Raw genomic sequence first — 17,259 nt, forward strand, 5'->3', positions numbered from 1 at the left:
TTCCATGTAAACACAACCCACACCATTAGGGAACCACCACCAACTTGCACAGTGCCTTGTTGACAACTTTGGTCTGTGACTTTGTGGGGTCTGCACCACACTCAAACCGTACCGTCACCTCTTACCAAGTGAAATTGGGGCTCATCTGAACTGGCCACTGTTTGCCAGTCTGGGATCCAGAAGATATGGTCACAAGCCCAGGAGAGGCACTGCAGGCAACGTCATGCTGTTAACAAAGGCACTCGTCTCGGTCGTCTGCTGCCATAGCCATTTAACACCAAATTTCGCTGCACTGCCCTAATGGATACATTTGTTGTATGTCCCACATTGATTTCTGTGCTTATTTAATGTGATGTCTGTCTGTTAATACTGAGAACTCTACACGAAAGTCATTCTTCTCAGTCATTACATAAAGGCCGTCACCCACTGCGTTGTCCATAGCAAGAGGCTATGCCTAAAATTTGGTATTCTTGGCACTCTTGGCTTTGTGGATCCCAGAATATTGAATTCCGTAACGATATCCAAAATGGAATGTCCCATGCATCTAGCTGCAATTGTCATTCTGTGTTCAAAGTCTGTTAATTCCCGCCTTGTGGCCATAATCGAGTCCGAAACTGTTTCCCATGAATCACCTGAGTACAAATGACAGTACTGCCAAATAGACTTCCTCTTTTATACTTTGTGTACACAATACTACTGCCATCTGTAGATATAAATATCATTATCCCATGACTTTTGGCACCTCAGTGTACTTCATTGCGATTTTCTGTGTAGAGATGGGCAGAACTGTTCTTTTCAGAGATTGGATCAGAACTGTTCACTCCCTGAAATGAATTAGCTCTTTTTCATGACTCACCACTCATTTACAATAGAAAATAAATGGAAGGCACATTGCCCTTTAAACTTGGTTTATTCCAGTACTATACCTGTATTTTGATCTTATTTGATCCTATTTTGAAGTAACACAGATAATGAGTAAGAATTTTGTATTGTTTATTGAAATTTCCACGATATGACAAAGTTTTTGATTATTGATTTATTTTGCACTATCGTGGTTTTTTGGGTGATTGGAAAATGTTGTAACTTGAGATTTACATTAACAATATATTTGGCTATAATGTATTAAAATTTCATTAACCTCATACAAATACATCGCAAGCCATATATTTTTAAAGTGAACGTTTCCATCCGAAGACGCCTAAAATCGCAAAATCCGTACCAGAATAAGAAAAAAAAAATATAAATTTGACTGTAAAACGAAAGTGCTGCATATAGCCTTACGCAGAATAAAACAAGGAAAATATTGGTGTATCACATTTTGCGATACGTTTATCGGTTCGCTCGTAATTAAAGCGTAAATTCGAGTGTCCATAATAAAAATCCTATAGTAAGAGGAGTCATCAGGAACCTAATCTAATCAGTTTAAACAAATAAAAATAAAATAAAAACAATTGATGTATACATAACATAATAATGTAATATACATAGCGGTATTACTATGAAGAACAATATCCAGTAGGGACGAACTCCGATGCAGAGGCGCTGAGTCGAGCAGGTCGAGCCGCAGGCTGTATTACTGCGTGAGCTGAGACCGCACAGACCAGAGTGACACCTGAGTCGCTTTGCTCAATGCTCTGGCTAGAGTCGAGACGGTGGGGTGAGCGTTGAGCGGGCGAGTTCCGAGGGTGGGGGGAGCGGTGAACTCACCCCTCAGAGACAAATCGTCCGTTCCCTTGCGAGCAGGTTGTTGCAAGTAGTTCCTATGTTATCCGCTAGGTGGCTCTCTGTCCTGTTGCTCGCATCAACTGCCCAGAGGGCAGGACGTGCGACTGAAATGATCGCCGACAGAGTGCGATGCGAAGTTAAGCTGCGCCAGACACTGCAAGCGGCAGATGACGCACAGATGGCACGGCATATGTAAAACACAAAATCCAATGGGGCACTGCACAATGCAGGCAGCCAAGGTAGAAGCAGGGCAGAGGCCGGTGCTGGCTGTGTTGTGTGGCGTGCACTGTGCTCTGACCAGCAGAGGCGCTGCTGATATGCTTCGTCTCTCTCTCTCTCTCTCTCTCTGTCTCTCTCTCTCTCTCTCTCTCTCTCTCTCTCTCTCTCTCTCTCTCTCTCTACCGTTCTTTTTTCTGAATCACTGATTGTTCACTCCTTTGAAAGATTCAACTCTATGAATTAGTTCAAGAGCGGATCCCCCATCTCTATTTCTGTGGACAGGCTACATAGTCTGCTGTTATAAATGCCAGTTCTATCTTTTATTTTGTTTCTGTATCACTTTCCATGGTTAATAACTCTTCAAGCTAGTTTTCAGTACTATTGTCACATACTATTTTTATTTTATTGGGATTGTTAATTTAATGTAATTTAAATTGTTTTATAGAACTACTGTTTGGACTTGATGTACTTCTGATTTATTTACAGCTCAACATTTTTAATTGTAGTAGCACTGCATTTTCAGAGTAACTTTTAGTCTGTTTTTGTGTTTCACTCTTGATATAAAACACCCTTCCAATGTTCTTCAATATTGTATCACTTTGGTGATGGTAGGCAGTCAGTCTGATGAAGCGAAAGACTGGGTGACAAAATAAGTACATCCATAATACAGGGTGTGTTTAAAAATGAACATATGGGTTTTAAGGCTTTATAGCCTTTATTACAATCAGCTTACAATTATAAATTATACACAAAATGCAAGGGCGACTCGAACAGTTTTTCTTATAATAATTCAATGTGAGTACCTTTTGTTACATATAGATTTGATAACAGAGTTGTTGTGAAACCTTGATTCCTGTCTCAAGAGTAACTGTTGCAATAATACTGTTTCTTAAGTTGGATAGATCAGCTGGTAGCGGAGGCATGTACACATGATCCTTTATGAAACCCCAAAGGTAAAAATTGAGTGGTGTCAGATCGTGTGTGGACGTGGATGTCGTGCATTGTTATGCTTTGTCGTCTGGCCCCTTGCAGCCAGTTCACAAGTAGGGTACAACGTCATTTAACCAGTCGCGTACTGAGTTCTGCGAGTGAGGTGGTGCACCATCTTGCTCCCAAATAAAGATGTATTGTTCAGCTTCTTCCCATTGAGCCATGGGTCATAGTTGTAACACATCAAGATAAGAACAATCAGTTACAGTTGCTTCACTGAAAAAGAAAGGCCCATAAACTTTCCGCGGGGATATGGCACAAGAAACTTTCAATTTACAACTGTATTGTCTCTAGGCGATTTTCTGATCCCCAGATGTGCACATTGCGTGTGGGTCACATTTCCACTAGTGTGAAAAGTCTATTCATCGCTGAAGGTGAACAATCCAGAAAATCTTAATTGTCATGCAGCAACATTTCATTTGCACAGTTGGTTCATAAACCGTAGTCTGTATATAGGGATATGTGTGTGTGTGCGCGCGAGTGTATACCCGTCCTTTTTTCCCCCTAAGGTAAGTCTTTCCTCTCCCGGGACTGGAATGACTCCTTACCCTCTCCCTTAAAACCCACATCCTTTTGTCTTTCCCTCTCCTTCCCTCTTTCCTGATGAGGCAACAGTTTGTTGCAAAAGCTTGAATTTTGTGTGTATGTTTGTGTTAGTTTGTGTGTCTGTCGACCTGCCAGCACCTTCATTTGGTAAGTCACATCATCTTTGCTTTTAGGTATATTTTTCCTTCGTGGAATGTTTCCTTCTATTATATATATATATATATATATATATATATATATATATAAAGTTGCACTAAAGGAAAACCCAGAGGCTGTGTTTAAACATAGCCTCAGCACCTGGGGAGTGGGCAGGGCATGACGAATTAACTCATCCACAGCAGTCAAAGAGTTCATAAAACTATAGGATCACTGTCATTAATCCTTGTGAATATCAGCACGACTTCATTTAAATGCACAATAATAGTGTTTAAGCATTAGAAGACAATTTTCAAACCTGTCACTGTCAGTTCCTGGCCAGCAACTCTCAAGTTTTACTAGAGTATTGTTTGTGTAATTATTTGCTATTTGTTTCTGTTGCAGATGTTACTCTGGAAGACTTCGCTAATTCCTCAGTAAGCTTTGGACATGCTCGGTTAAAGAAACCAATGAGAAATGTTTTAAGAGAAGGTAGGTTCTTGGAAGTGAAATGTTACATTCATTAGTATTTTATAGCCTTCACCAAAGTAAGTAAAAATTTAGATTTTGAGCATATTTTAACTGTTGTATGTATCACATGTTACAAACAAATGTCAACCATGTAAGTGCTTTTCAAATGTAATTTGAGAGTACAAGTGCATGCTTGCTGACACACACACACACACACACACACACACACACACACACACACACACACACACAATATATTAGGGTTAATGCAAGAGCAACCAGTGTCAGTTTTTCATGAATTTGAGTTACACCATGTAACTAGCTAAGAAAGTGACGAAGTTTTGTATGTAAGAATAACCAAACTCTAACTTTAACTGGAACAACGAAATGTGGTTTCTGCAAAACCAGTGTCGTATCATAAACATAAAAGTACTTCATGCAACAATAACCAGTGCATACACTGCTGAAAAATCTTCCATGCCTTTCACTGTTAGGACAGCCAATGACAATAATGAGCAAGAAAAAACTCAAACAGAAGACAAGAAAATTCATGTAAATATAGCAGTGTCTCGCTGTGAGCAGATGATCGACAAAGAGAAAAGTGGGGAAAAACACTCATTTATTTCCTATGATTTGCGTAACAAAGTGTTTACCAACACCTCTTTTGTACAGTGGGATAGCTTTTTATAAACACTGTGGACTCTCTGTTGAACTATGTAGATTGTAAACAAGCAGCACAAACCTACTTGGTGTTAAATATGGTAGATGAAAGTATTGCTGGTTGCACAGGAAATGGAAAAGCAGTTGTATTCAGAAGCATATGCTGTCATTACCTGAAGAGGTCACTGAGATCAATATGTGTTTTAACTCCTGCAGTTGCCACAACAGGAATGTCAATTTCTCTGTAATGACCATGAAAATATATATCACAAGGAAAATTACCATGGTAGTGAGCTGAAGGTTATTAATCATAAACTCTTTGAATCTGGTCACATGGACATAGGCTGTCAAAAAAGAATAAAACTATAAATATTGATACACCTAGGGATTGGGCCAATTTGACAAATTAGTTCCTAGGAAACCACCAATAAATGTAGTTCACCTTTGTAGCAGTTATGGCTGCTTTATTTATTTCATTTGTTGTCCTCGGTGTTGATGTACTGCATTCCTACACTGGCTGAAAAATGGGTTTTGTAATTTGGACACTGACTATGGTAAATAATGTAGCAGACAGTTGCATTTAACAGGTGTTTACTTTAACTTTTCACAACCTCCCCCTCCCCCTCCCCTACATACTGCTACAATAGTTTACTGTTTTACATCTACGAGCAGTAAAAGCCTAACAACACAGTTCAGTCTTTCAAATAAATTGAACAGTCACTGTCATTGCTTTAACACACCCACCTATTGGTGTAACACTTAATTCACTGTTAAGTTGATGCATTGTTGTCATTCTAACCAGCACAGGTTCCTCGTCTGAAACTCTGCCGTGGACTGACTGTCTCGTGACCAGAAATCGGGCTCTTATACTCCTATATAATAGAGGCCGAAACTACGCATTGTTCAAAGTTAAATTCACAGAAATTTCAATTAAAACATAACTCATTAAATTAACTGAATACATCGAAAAATTCCGTTTTTTTAACAGCTCCTTCTACTGCAAGGGCTAAGCCAAAGTATTTGTTTAAATGATGAAATTAACATATATAGTTACGTAAACAATACTTCTGACAAAACTGTTAATTACTTTGGAAGTAAGTAAGTGCAGGTTTCGCTAACATGTTTTTGAAGAGAGCTAGATAGATACTTTAAGATTACTAGCATTTCGTGTTCCAAATGTTCACAATTATTACAGAATTTATATTTGTTTATATGTCAACAATAGGATTTAAGTTATGAAACAATTACTGATTTTGCCCTGTAACAAATGATGCTAACTAGACATAGTCAAAATAAATTAGAATATCAATTTCATACATAAAACCAAGCACAAAATGAGATCTGGTGTTACATTCTTTAAAACTGAGGGTCAGCCTTTATCTTTTATGAGAATGCAGTTTATATTTGCGTTTGTTAATGGTAAGTAGTTAAACATGAATTTTAAGGAGGCAGATGGCAAAACAAGAGGGAAAGTAAAAATATCCCAGCTTGCTTCGTCACATCTTGAACAGAAAGATTTTCTTATTTTCGTGGCATTTTTTTGTCAGTGTTATATTAAAAGTAAACAGGGTTGTGGAAGAGCCAGTTCCTTGGGGAAAAGATAAAATGGTTGCAGTACAGATGTAATTCACCAGGAACGTAAACTATAAATTTTCCTTAAGACCACAGAAGGCATTGAAGGTACTGACTTTAACAAGAGGCGGCAAAGTTCGAATGAATCATGATTGAAACCCATTAAAATGAAATCTTTACAATTATCTACGTTAAAGGCCAAAGACCTACAGTTATTAATGCTCTTTATACATCCACAGAGTAGGGCATTTTACCAGAACATGTTGTCAAATTGCTGAGAGATTCTGTATTTCCCAGATGAAACTGATGATGTATAATTTTATTTTGTGAAATTTGTTTTATAAGAGGGTTTGTGAGACGTTCCATCTTTCTCCACTGTGGACTCCCCCCTGTGGGTCCAGTGATTAGAATAGGCCCGAGGTATTCCTGCTTGTTGTAAGAAGCTACGAAAAGGAGTCCCGCACATTTCGGCCTTTGTGGTGGTCCACTGTAGGGTTTCACCTCCATTTTTCAAAATTTTCCCGAAGAGCAAGCCAATTGGGGAAGGGTGCCTTACATCATGCATCATGTCCACCGTGCATTGATCTTTAGCCCACTTACTCGTTGTTGCATTTCACTCCTGCTCATTCTCCATCTTTTGGGCGAGGTCACCTACCTGAGTGTGTTTTCCACCATGCACTAAGCAATGTCGCTATCTGCGTCGACAGTGACCATGGACTTCTACGCACCTGATATGCAGCACGGTAGCTAGTCCATTGTGGTGGGGCCGCCATGTACGCTGTTGGTTGTAGCCCCCCTGACAAGACAGGGATCACTCTGCTGATGCCTGTGCCATTAGCTCTCCATGTATGCCCAGGGTAGACGCTCATCCCCCTGGGGCATGAGGACTCCCGGCAATGGTATCCTGCCAGGTGGCCTTTGCTGCAGCTGGGTGGCACCTGTGGGGAGGGCCCCTGGTCAGAGTGGGTGGCATCAGGGCGGATGACATGTGATGAAGGATAGTCCGTCATCACTTGCTGGTAGTTCACCACCAGCAGTCTCTAAGAATTCACGAGCTCAATTCAACACACAGAAGTACAACCCCAAATCGTTCCCCTCCCTGGCCACACCATGGGTGGAACATCAGGCTAAGGATGGCAGTGGATCGTATCCAACCCGGTACATTGTACGTTAGAGAGCTGATGGGTAATCTTACATGACGATGAAGCCTCAGTTTTTTTGTTAAACATTTAGAGGACAAGTTAGGGGAAGTGAAGGGATTGTCCAAAATGAGATCTGGGTCAGTCTTGATCAAAACAGCATCCTCTGCCGAGCCAGGGGCGTTACTCGCTTGTGACAAGCTGGTGGATGTTCCTGTAACCATCATGCCCCATAAGAGCTTAAATATGGTCCAGGGTATCATATTTCACAGGGACTTTCTTTTGCAGTCTGATGATTAGCTGCGCGCCAATTTAGAGCGGCGAGGTGTACATTTCGTCTGGTGTGTCCACTGGGGTCCGATGGATAATCAGGTTGCCACTGGTGCCTTCATCTTGGCCTTAGTGGGTGATACATTGCCTGAGAAGGTAAAGGTGCTTTTAAGTGCTGGAAGTTGGCATGTCTTCTCCCTGTACTTCCAGCCTCACATGTTGAGATTGTGGACGCTCATCACATCCCAATACTCCATGCGCCCCGCCTCCCATCTGTGTCATATGCGGAGAGCACCATTCGTCTTTCTCACCAGACTGCAGGATTCTCCAGAAAGAAAGGAAAATCGTGGAGTAAATGACCCTGGACTGACTGACCGTCACTAAGACTAAGAGAAAATTTGAACACTTGCATCCTGTACATATGACACCGTCTTACACTGCTGTTACAACAGTTCTGACATCATCAGCTCCACCAACCCCAGTCACCTCTCTGAGTCGGAAGACTACATCTGCCCTTTGATGGTGGGGAGGCATTTCCTTCCCTGTTGCTCTCGCACCACCTGCTTCAGGAGAAACACACGCGAACCATCGGGGATGCTCTTCCCCACTTCTAAACCAGACGAGAGTAAGTCTTCTTCGGCTTACCTCTCTAGGAAGGGCTCCCTTGGGTCACTGCCTTTCCAGGTTTCTGCAAGTGGGAGAGATCTACACCTGCCAGTGGCTGAAGAGCTCAAAAGCAGCTGGTCGTAGGGCTTCATGCTCATCCTCAGTCCCGGAGACTGACCCAGTGAAGTCCTCCCAGCCAAGGAACCCCAAGGACCAGCGAGAGAAATCCAAAAAGAAAATCCCTAAGACCAAGGAAATTGCGGTGGCACCTACACCACTGCTACCTAAAAGCTCTGCGTCTGAGGATGGGATGGAGGTTCTGGCATCTGCTGAGGACCTAGGTTTTGCCAGACCCTCAGGCACTAGGTCTTGCCAGACCCTCAGGCACAATGGATATAGACTGCTCAGGCAATAAGTCGGTGGCAGCAGGTGACTCTGAGCAGTAAACTACTTCATTGGATGTTCCATGCCTTCCAAGTCTCACAATGATATCCTCCAGTGGAATTGTTGTGGCTTTTTCCACTGCCTGGCTAGGCTACGGCAACTGGTAAGATTTACACCTGCTATCTCCATTGCTCTCCAGGAAACCTGGTTGCTGGCAATGCGGACCCCTGCCCTCCACGGCTATAAGGGATATTACGGGAACCGTAGTGACTATAATAGTGTCGGGTGGAGTTTTTGTCCTAAACTCAGTCTGTAGTAACCCGTGCCCCTTCAAACCCCTCTTGAAGCTGTGGCTGTCAGAATATGGACGACACAGGAAATAACTGTCTGCATTGTATATGTTCCTCCAGATGGTGCAGTGTCCCTGAATGTATTAGCTGCACTGATTGATCCACTATCTAAACTTTTCCCATTTCTGGGAGATTTTAACCGCATAACCCCTTGTAGGGTGACAGAGATGTCAAAACTTCACTGTCACAGTTCGACCTCTGCCTCTTAAATACTGGGACTGCCACACATTTCAGTGTGGCTCATGGTGGTTAATCAGCCATTGGTTTATCAATTTGCAGCCCAAGACTTCTCCCATCTCTAGCACATGATGACCTGTGTGGTAGTGACCACTTCCTCATCTTCCTGTCACTGCCCTGGTGTCAGGCCCATGGATGCCTGCCCAGATGGGTTTTAAACAAGGCAGCCTGGGAAACTTTCACCTCTGCTGTCACCGTTGAATCTCCCCCACACAGTAACATTGCTGTGATGGTTGAGCAGGTGACTACAACAATTGTTTCTATGACAGAAAACGCGATCCCTCGCCTGGTGAAAGACAGTCCCTTGGTGGTCACCGGAAGTTGCTGAAGAAATTAAGGAGTGTCGGCAAGCTCTACAGCGGCATAAGCAGCACCCTTCCCTTGAGCACCTCATAGCCTTTAAACGGCTCTGTACCCACGTCACCAACTTACCGCATGTCAGAAGCAGTACTGTTGGTGGAGATACTTCTTGACCATTGGGTGCCATATGTCACCTTCCCAAGGCTGGGCAAAGATAAAGCATCTTTTTGGGTACCAGACCCCATCAGGTGTTCCCAGTGTTACCTTAAATCACATGTTAACTACCGACGTAAACGTGATTGCTGAGCACGTAGCTGAGCACTTTGCTCGAGCCTCTGTGTCAGAGAATTACCCCCCAGCCTTTCACACTCTCAAATTGCGTCTGGAAGGGAACATTCTCTCATTCAGTACACATCATAGTGAATCCTATAATTCCCCATTTACAGAGTGGGAGCTCCTCAGTGCCCTTGCAGATTGCCTCGACACAGCTCCTGGGCGTGATCACATCCACAGCCAGATGATTAAATGTCTCTCATCTGACTGAAAGCGACATCTCAGCATCTTCAAACGGATCTGGTGCGATGGCGTCTTTCCATCGCAATGGCGGGAGAGCACCAGCTTTACAGTGTCAAACCCGGTAAAAACCTGCTTGATGTGAATAGCTATTGGACCATCTGTCGCACCAATGTTCCTTGTAAGCTGCTGGAACGTATGGTATGTCGGCAGTTGGGTTGGATCCTGGTGTCACGTGGCCTATTGTCCCCATGTCAGAATGGCTTCCGCCAGGGTTGCTCTACCACTGATAATCTTGTGTGCCTAGAGCCTGCCATCCAAACAGCCTTTCCAGATGGCAACACCTGGTTGCCATCTCTTTTGACTTAGGTAAAGCATACAACATGACCTGGCGACATTGTATCCTTGCCACATTGTATGAGTGGGGTCTCCGGGGCCCACTCCCGATTTTTATCCAAAATTTCCTGTCGCTCCGTACTTTCCGTGTCCAAGTTGGTGCTTCCCATAGTTCCATCCATATCCAGACGAATGGAGTCCTGCAGGGCTCTGTATTGAGTCTCTCTCTATTTTTAGTGGCCATTAATGGTCTAGCAGCAGCTGTCGGGCCTTCCGTCTCACCTTCTCTGTATGCAGACAACTTCTGCATTTTGTACTGCTGCTCCAGTACTGGTGTTGTGGAACGTCACCTACAGGGAGCCATCCACAAGGCAGAGTCATGGGCTCTAGCCCATGGGTTACAGTTTCCAGCCGCAAAGTCATGTGTCATGCGCTTCTGTTGGCATTGTACCGTTTATTCGGACCCAGAAATTACCTTCATGATGATCCACTCACTGTAATGGAGACATTTCTATTCTTAGGACCGGGTTTTGATGCTTGATTGACTTGGCTTCCTCACCTTCTTTAGCTTAAGTGGGAGTGCTGGCAGCACCTCAATGTCCTCCATTGCCTGAGCAACACCAATTGGGATGCAGATCGCTCTGCACTGCTGCAGCTCTACAGAGCCCTTGCCCAATCCCGAATTTACTATGGGAGTGTGGCTTATGGTTCGGCTGCACCCTCAGCATTGCGTTTACTCGACCCTGTGCTGCACTGTGAGGTTCGACTAGTGACAGGAGCTTTTAGAACAAGTCTGTTGGCCAGCATCCTTGTGGAGGCTGGAGTCCCTCCATTGCGGATCAGATGAGCACAACTGCTCGCTAGTTACGCAGCACACATTTGTAGTTCTCCTAAGCATCCGAATTACCGTCTCCTTTTTCCACCCATAGCAGTTAGTCTCCCGCATTGGCGGCCCAGGTCACGGCTAACGATTGTGGTTCACGTGCGGTCCCTTCTTTCTGAAGTGCGAGTCCTTCCCTTTACCACTTCCCAACTAGGTCTGTCCTCATACACCTCCATGGTGTACATCTAGGCTGCAGATTCATTCGGACCTGTCATGTGGCACTAAGGACAAGATAAACCTGTCCTAATGGATGCTCAGCAGGGCAGAATGGATGTGATATAAAAAATTTTTCGTATCAGCACAAGCTCTGCTGCAGAGTGAAAAATTCATTCTGGATGTGACATAGCTAACTAATTGTGTTAGAACACCTAGACAGCAATCAGGAATTGATGACTCGCATTCGAAGTATGAGCCCATATGTCTCTAATAATACTTTCCAAAGTTCTCGGGTAAGTGTCAGAGGCAGTGTGTCCCATGATAAAATTCGCATTTTGTTGTGGTTCGAATATTGTCTGCTGAGAACTTGCAGCATTATTGGTTTTTAGGGCAAAGACATTAAGAACAATCAGAGCAAGAGGAGATTATGGGAAGGGTTTCTGTACTTTGTAAATCCTTAAAGTAGTTCTACAAAGGTAGCGGAAACCATAAGAACGATGGTAAATTTGTTAGCTTACCTTTAACAGCTGTGCTGAAGTCAGGGTGTACTCGGACTACACCTGGAACATTAGCAGACAATGACATTGTACTTTGCTTTGATCACTACCACTGAAACCAGAATCCAGCTTTCCATCATCAGTCTTCACTGAAGAGAGCTGATTGTAGCTTCCATTCAAACAATGAAGAGAAATATACAGGGTGGTTATAATTGAACTTTTGCTGCTTGAGAGAGGCCCCCCTCACTTCCATGAAAAACAAATGATTGTATGTCAGTGGAACTTTGTGGAAACATTTGTAAGGGCATGTGGAGTAGAAATAACGAATAAACGATTAAGACACACATTTTAATTTCCATGGGAGATGGTAACATTTGTTAGTTGAATACTATGTTCACGTTCCAGGGTACAAACAGTGCTCAGTGTGGCAACCATTCACATCCATAAGACTAGAACTGCACTAGAGATTGCTATACTGCTGCTTGAAACATCTCGGGTGGGATTCTGGATACCTCCCTCACTATGCTCATCTTAAACCTCCAACATATGTTAGTGTCCTGCTGAAAAAACTTGTCCTTCAGGTAACCCCACAGCCAGAAATCAACCAGGTTCAAATCTGGTGGCCACACAGTTCGAAATGGTCTGCAAATTATTCGGTTCTTCAACCTTGGTGCGGGAAGAGGGTCTCTCCTTAATCCTTTAATGTTTTCCCAAAACAACAGTAAAACAGTGGTAAAACAGCTGTATGAGTAAAGCCGAGCTCACCTTGGCAAGACTCATGTTGTCTGCAACTGTAATGGACATTGATGCTTGTATTTCAGCCCTGTGTCTCCTTAAAAGTATTGGTGCCTATTTGCAAGTCATGACAGTAACATTACTAAGAACACCAGTCCTGAGCACTTGGTTTGAACATCATTCCCATAAAGTTGGATACCCATATGGTAAATAGTTTTGTCTACACTGGCTCAAGCAGTGAAAATTTAGTTATAACAACCTTGTAGTTGTCCCTTTTCATGACAGTGCTGGAGCCTACATTTCTAAGGCCAGGGAGACTTCACTAAATAATGATGAAATTCAGTACAACAAAATACAGAACTTTCAAAAGTGTTTGAAAGAATCATAGCTGTTTATAATAAAGTCTGGTTGACTGGAGACTTAACTGACATATGGGCAGAAGCCATCTTATTCCTGTTATCTTAGTGTTGCCCTCACTAGCTGCATATGTAAAGGTATCTACAATGCATGACTATTCAGCATCTGACCTGGCGCTTAGAACCTAGGAAACCACTTTGTTACTTCCAGCAGGGGTGTGACAGGTATCGCATAACTCTTGACAGCACTGCCCTTATCGAGAGCTGTAGTAGATATCAATAACATTTTCGTATTATTATTATTATTATTATTATTATTATTATTATTAGTGATGTATATGTGAAGGTCTTCTAGGTGTGTAAATGCTGTAAAAAAATTTTTTTTCCAGTTACTGGTAGTGTTAATTTCCATGGTATCCATGATTTATTTGCAAGTATATTCTCCTCCTGTATTCTGGCCAGAATACATGAAAAGATATGTGCCCCAAAATATCACTGACACACTGATAATTGATGCAGTTAGTAACTTGAGAGGAATGTATTGCATTATTATTACACTTTGACAACTTTATGGATGAGGCTGCTGAGATTCTGCCTATCTTCTAATAATTTTTGCTTTCCAGCCTGTTGTTTTAGATTTTGGGTAGTGCGTCTGTTAGAGAAATTAGAGTAAGAGAATGGCATCCCTCAGGGATCTGCTTTCATGTTGTGGAGGACTTTGCTCTATTCTTCTGCTCCTCCAGACTGGCAGTGACTGCTCACCAGTTGCAGTCGACAATGAGGCAACTAGAGGACTGCTTATAGCACTGGTTGAAAATTGTAATTTGAGTGAATTGGTCAAACAATGGAAAATCCAGGATGGAATGTAACAATATTATGAAAAAGATAGTTGCTACTCACCATATAGTGTGCCCCCCCCCCCCCCCCCCCACACACACACACACACACACGTGGCCAGTCTCTGGCTTCAGCTGCCAGTGTCTGGGGTCGGTTGTCTTTTTTCGACAAAGGCCTTGTTGGCTGAAAGCTCATTTTGTGACAGTCTTTTTGTTGTGCCTACCTGCGACTCGGCATCTCCACCTTATGATGAGTAGCAACTATACTTTTCATGATGAAGTGAATTAGTGTTATATATATGCATTCTGTTGCCTTTTTAATGTACTGTTACCATAATGAGAAAACTATTTTAAAAGTTAAGGGAAGTTTCTAGCTCTCTCTTGATGAGATAGTTACACCTGGAGGATTTAAAAGCCAAAGATGTTTCATTGAGCTGCCATTTGGCATCTTGGTGCACATTCTCATGTTGTTGCATATACAGTCTACTTTTAACCCCAGAGTCCCCAGTATTTCATACACTTGTTTGTCCTCCAATGCAATTAATACCTATCAGCAAACATTAGCAATTGCCAATTAATCTGTTTTGTGTTTCACACTTCACAGTACTTAGTAACACACAATGTGAACCATATTACTGTAATTCATTAAGGGTGTACCTGTTCATCACGCAGGGTTACAAGGAAGTCCAAAATTACTTTAAATTTATCAGAGTACAAAGGATTTATACTCCAGACAGCATTTTTCAGAGTATCACAACTATGTTACAATTTACATCAAGAAGTCTGAAAAGAATGGCTCCATTGGCTGCTCTGTGCTAATCCATGAATGTGTCCTCAGGATTTGCTTTCAAAGTGAATTCACTGTATTTAGTGTAGAAACGTACCCAGTCTTGAAATCGCTGAAGCCTAGAAGATATAATCATGGTACTAAATTCCTGAGCTGCTCGAGCTCCCAAAGTGCCCTTCGGTTATCCATTTTATGTATACTGCAGGTAAGAGTCCAGACTCCACCTACAAAGGCTTGGTAAGGACAGATGGTCCTTGTTGGTTCCAGAATATTGAGGAACTCAAGGAAATGAGGCTGCTGTTCTGAGACTTAAGGGTACCTGTATGGAGAAACAGCAAAACTGTGGGGAGTACCGTGACACCACCATGAACCAGCCCCTTTGACAGTTACTTGCCTGATGATGTATAGAATCGTGTATCAGTGGAAGAGAAAGTTGCTTGGTTTGAGGAGCATAATACTACAATCAGTGAAGCCTACAATCCATCTGTAACATTCCTCTTGCCAGGGCAAGAGGAAGTAATTTTAATGTAGATCTCAGCCAGCCGTTGTCTTGTTATGAACAAGTTCCACCTCCAGCAAAAGGACACATACAGATATTTCAATTTTTTGAGAAACGTGTAACATGATTTGTATTTTATTCACCATCTGGGTTCAGTCAAAGATCATGCGCATTGTATTGTATGAGATACAAAATAACAGTGAAATAAAATTCAATGAGAAACATGACCTACGAGGTCAAAAATTAGGATGTAACATTTGTAAGAAGATACATACATTAAATTGCTATTACAAATCCAACACTACATGCCATCACAAATCTTACAAAAACACCAGGCATATAATTAATTTCAAACAATACAGATCCAATACACAGTGACACTGTTAAAAAGAGGCACTAATAAATTCGAATAAGACCATAAACTGGCTTGGGAGAGTCGACAACAGAATCGCATATGTTCACTAGCATCGTGGTCCGAAAAACTTGGAATACAAAGATATCACAAATATGGATAATACATGAAGAAACATTGTTGTTTTTTATTTTCATTTAGTGTAAATAATCTTTGTGCCACTTGGCCTTCATGTACAAAGTATGAGAAACAAAAATAACAGCATAAGTTTTGAGTGCTACAGAGACAGCCTATGTAGTGAACATGTTCTGTTCATGAGAATTTTTGTAGCCAGTTTGCAGTTACACAGATCTGGGAAACCTACAGTAAGCCACGTTCTCTGTGGCATTCCTCTGGATCCCAGGGCGGAAATGAGGCATCCTATTTAGCAGGAAAGGCTGCTGTCTCTCTTCCTTGGCCTGCTGTTCTCGTGGTTCCCTTTGCCAATCTCCAGAACTGTTTGTTGTTGTTTTTGGTCTTTTATGGCACACACATTGGTCTGGACTTCAGGATAATAAATTACAGGACATAAAACCTCTACCTCTTCCTTGTGCTTGGGCCTCTTCCTCTGGGCATTGTAGTGGAGAGGAGGTAATTTTAACTGGACTCCAGATTGGGCACTGTCTTTTTAGCCATTGACATCTTTTATGTGGCAATCCTCCCCCGCTTTGTACCCACTGCTCTGTCGTGGACGGTGAGACACCTTTTACTTCAGTGCCCCTCTTTTAATTCATTATGTTTCCATTTACAGCTGTCGCCTGTTATATCTTCCATTACTGGCTGCTGTGGCCGAGCGGTTCCAGATGCTTCAGTCTGGAACCGCGCTGCTGCTACGGTCACTGGTTTGAATCCTGTCTTGGGCATGGATGTGTGTGATGTCCTTCGTTAGTTGGGTTTAAGCAGTTCTAAGTCTAGGGGACTGATGACCTCAGATGTTACGTCCCATATTGCTTAGAGCCATTTGAACCATTTTTATCTTCCCTTTTAGCCGATGACATGCGTTCAGCCGATCGCATCCTTGAGTTGATAAGTGTTAGTGAGATGACATTGGTAATTTGAAGCTCTTATCGGGGAAAACAGCCCCCCCTTCAATAGCACTTTTCTAAGATTTCCTTCTGTTTTTAGTTTCCCTCCTCCTTGAGTTTCACTCTCATAGCTGCTGATTTAAATTCCTGTTTTTACCCTTCACTAAGCCACAGGATGGGCGCTTATGACCATAGCTGTTTTGCGCCTTAAAACAATAATCCAAAAATAAACGAATGGTCAACATAATATAATTATTTTAATCTTGAGAAATTAAAGCAAGTGGACAGTAATGCTGGTGAAGAACCCATAGAAAATTATGTAATGTCTTAACATAAGTGTGCGACTATCGAAGTACATAGAAGTGCATTCAGAAATTGATCAGAGGTTAAACAGTCATATTCACATACGGCATTTATAATGGGGCATGAACAAACAGGAGGCAGTAATAGAGGCAACGTAAAATAAGTAAAATTTAGATGTGAAATAGTCTTAAAAAATTGACCATAATCACTAATCATACAGGACCTTCAAATAATGCATGTGGCTGAAAAAATTGCTCATAAAAGCACATTAAACTGTACAAAACCATATGAATACATGGCCATAGTTAAGTAACATTAATCATAATGCCAGTGTGTAA

The 17,259-nt window shown here is 42.2% G+C and overlaps 1 protein-coding gene across 1 annotated transcript in view; it reads left to right on the forward strand.

Moving 5' to 3' along the window:
• The window catches only part of LOC126183815 (transmembrane protein 183-like), a 159,700-nt gene that overhangs the window by 55,919 nt on the left and 86,522 nt on the right, over positions 1–17,259 (forward strand). Inside the window, exon 2 of the mRNA XM_049926065.1 lies at positions 4,021–4,107. Within this exon, the coding sequence (XP_049782022.1) occupies positions 4,021–4,107 (87 nt within the window). The remainder of the gene's footprint in view (positions 1–4,020; positions 4,108–17,259) is intronic.

The sequence above is a fragment of the Schistocerca cancellata genome, chromosome 4, assembly GCF_023864275.1.
Source record: "Schistocerca cancellata isolate TAMUIC-IGC-003103 chromosome 4, iqSchCanc2.1, whole genome shotgun sequence".
NCBI lineage: Eukaryota > Metazoa > Arthropoda > Insecta > Orthoptera > Acrididae > Schistocerca > Schistocerca cancellata.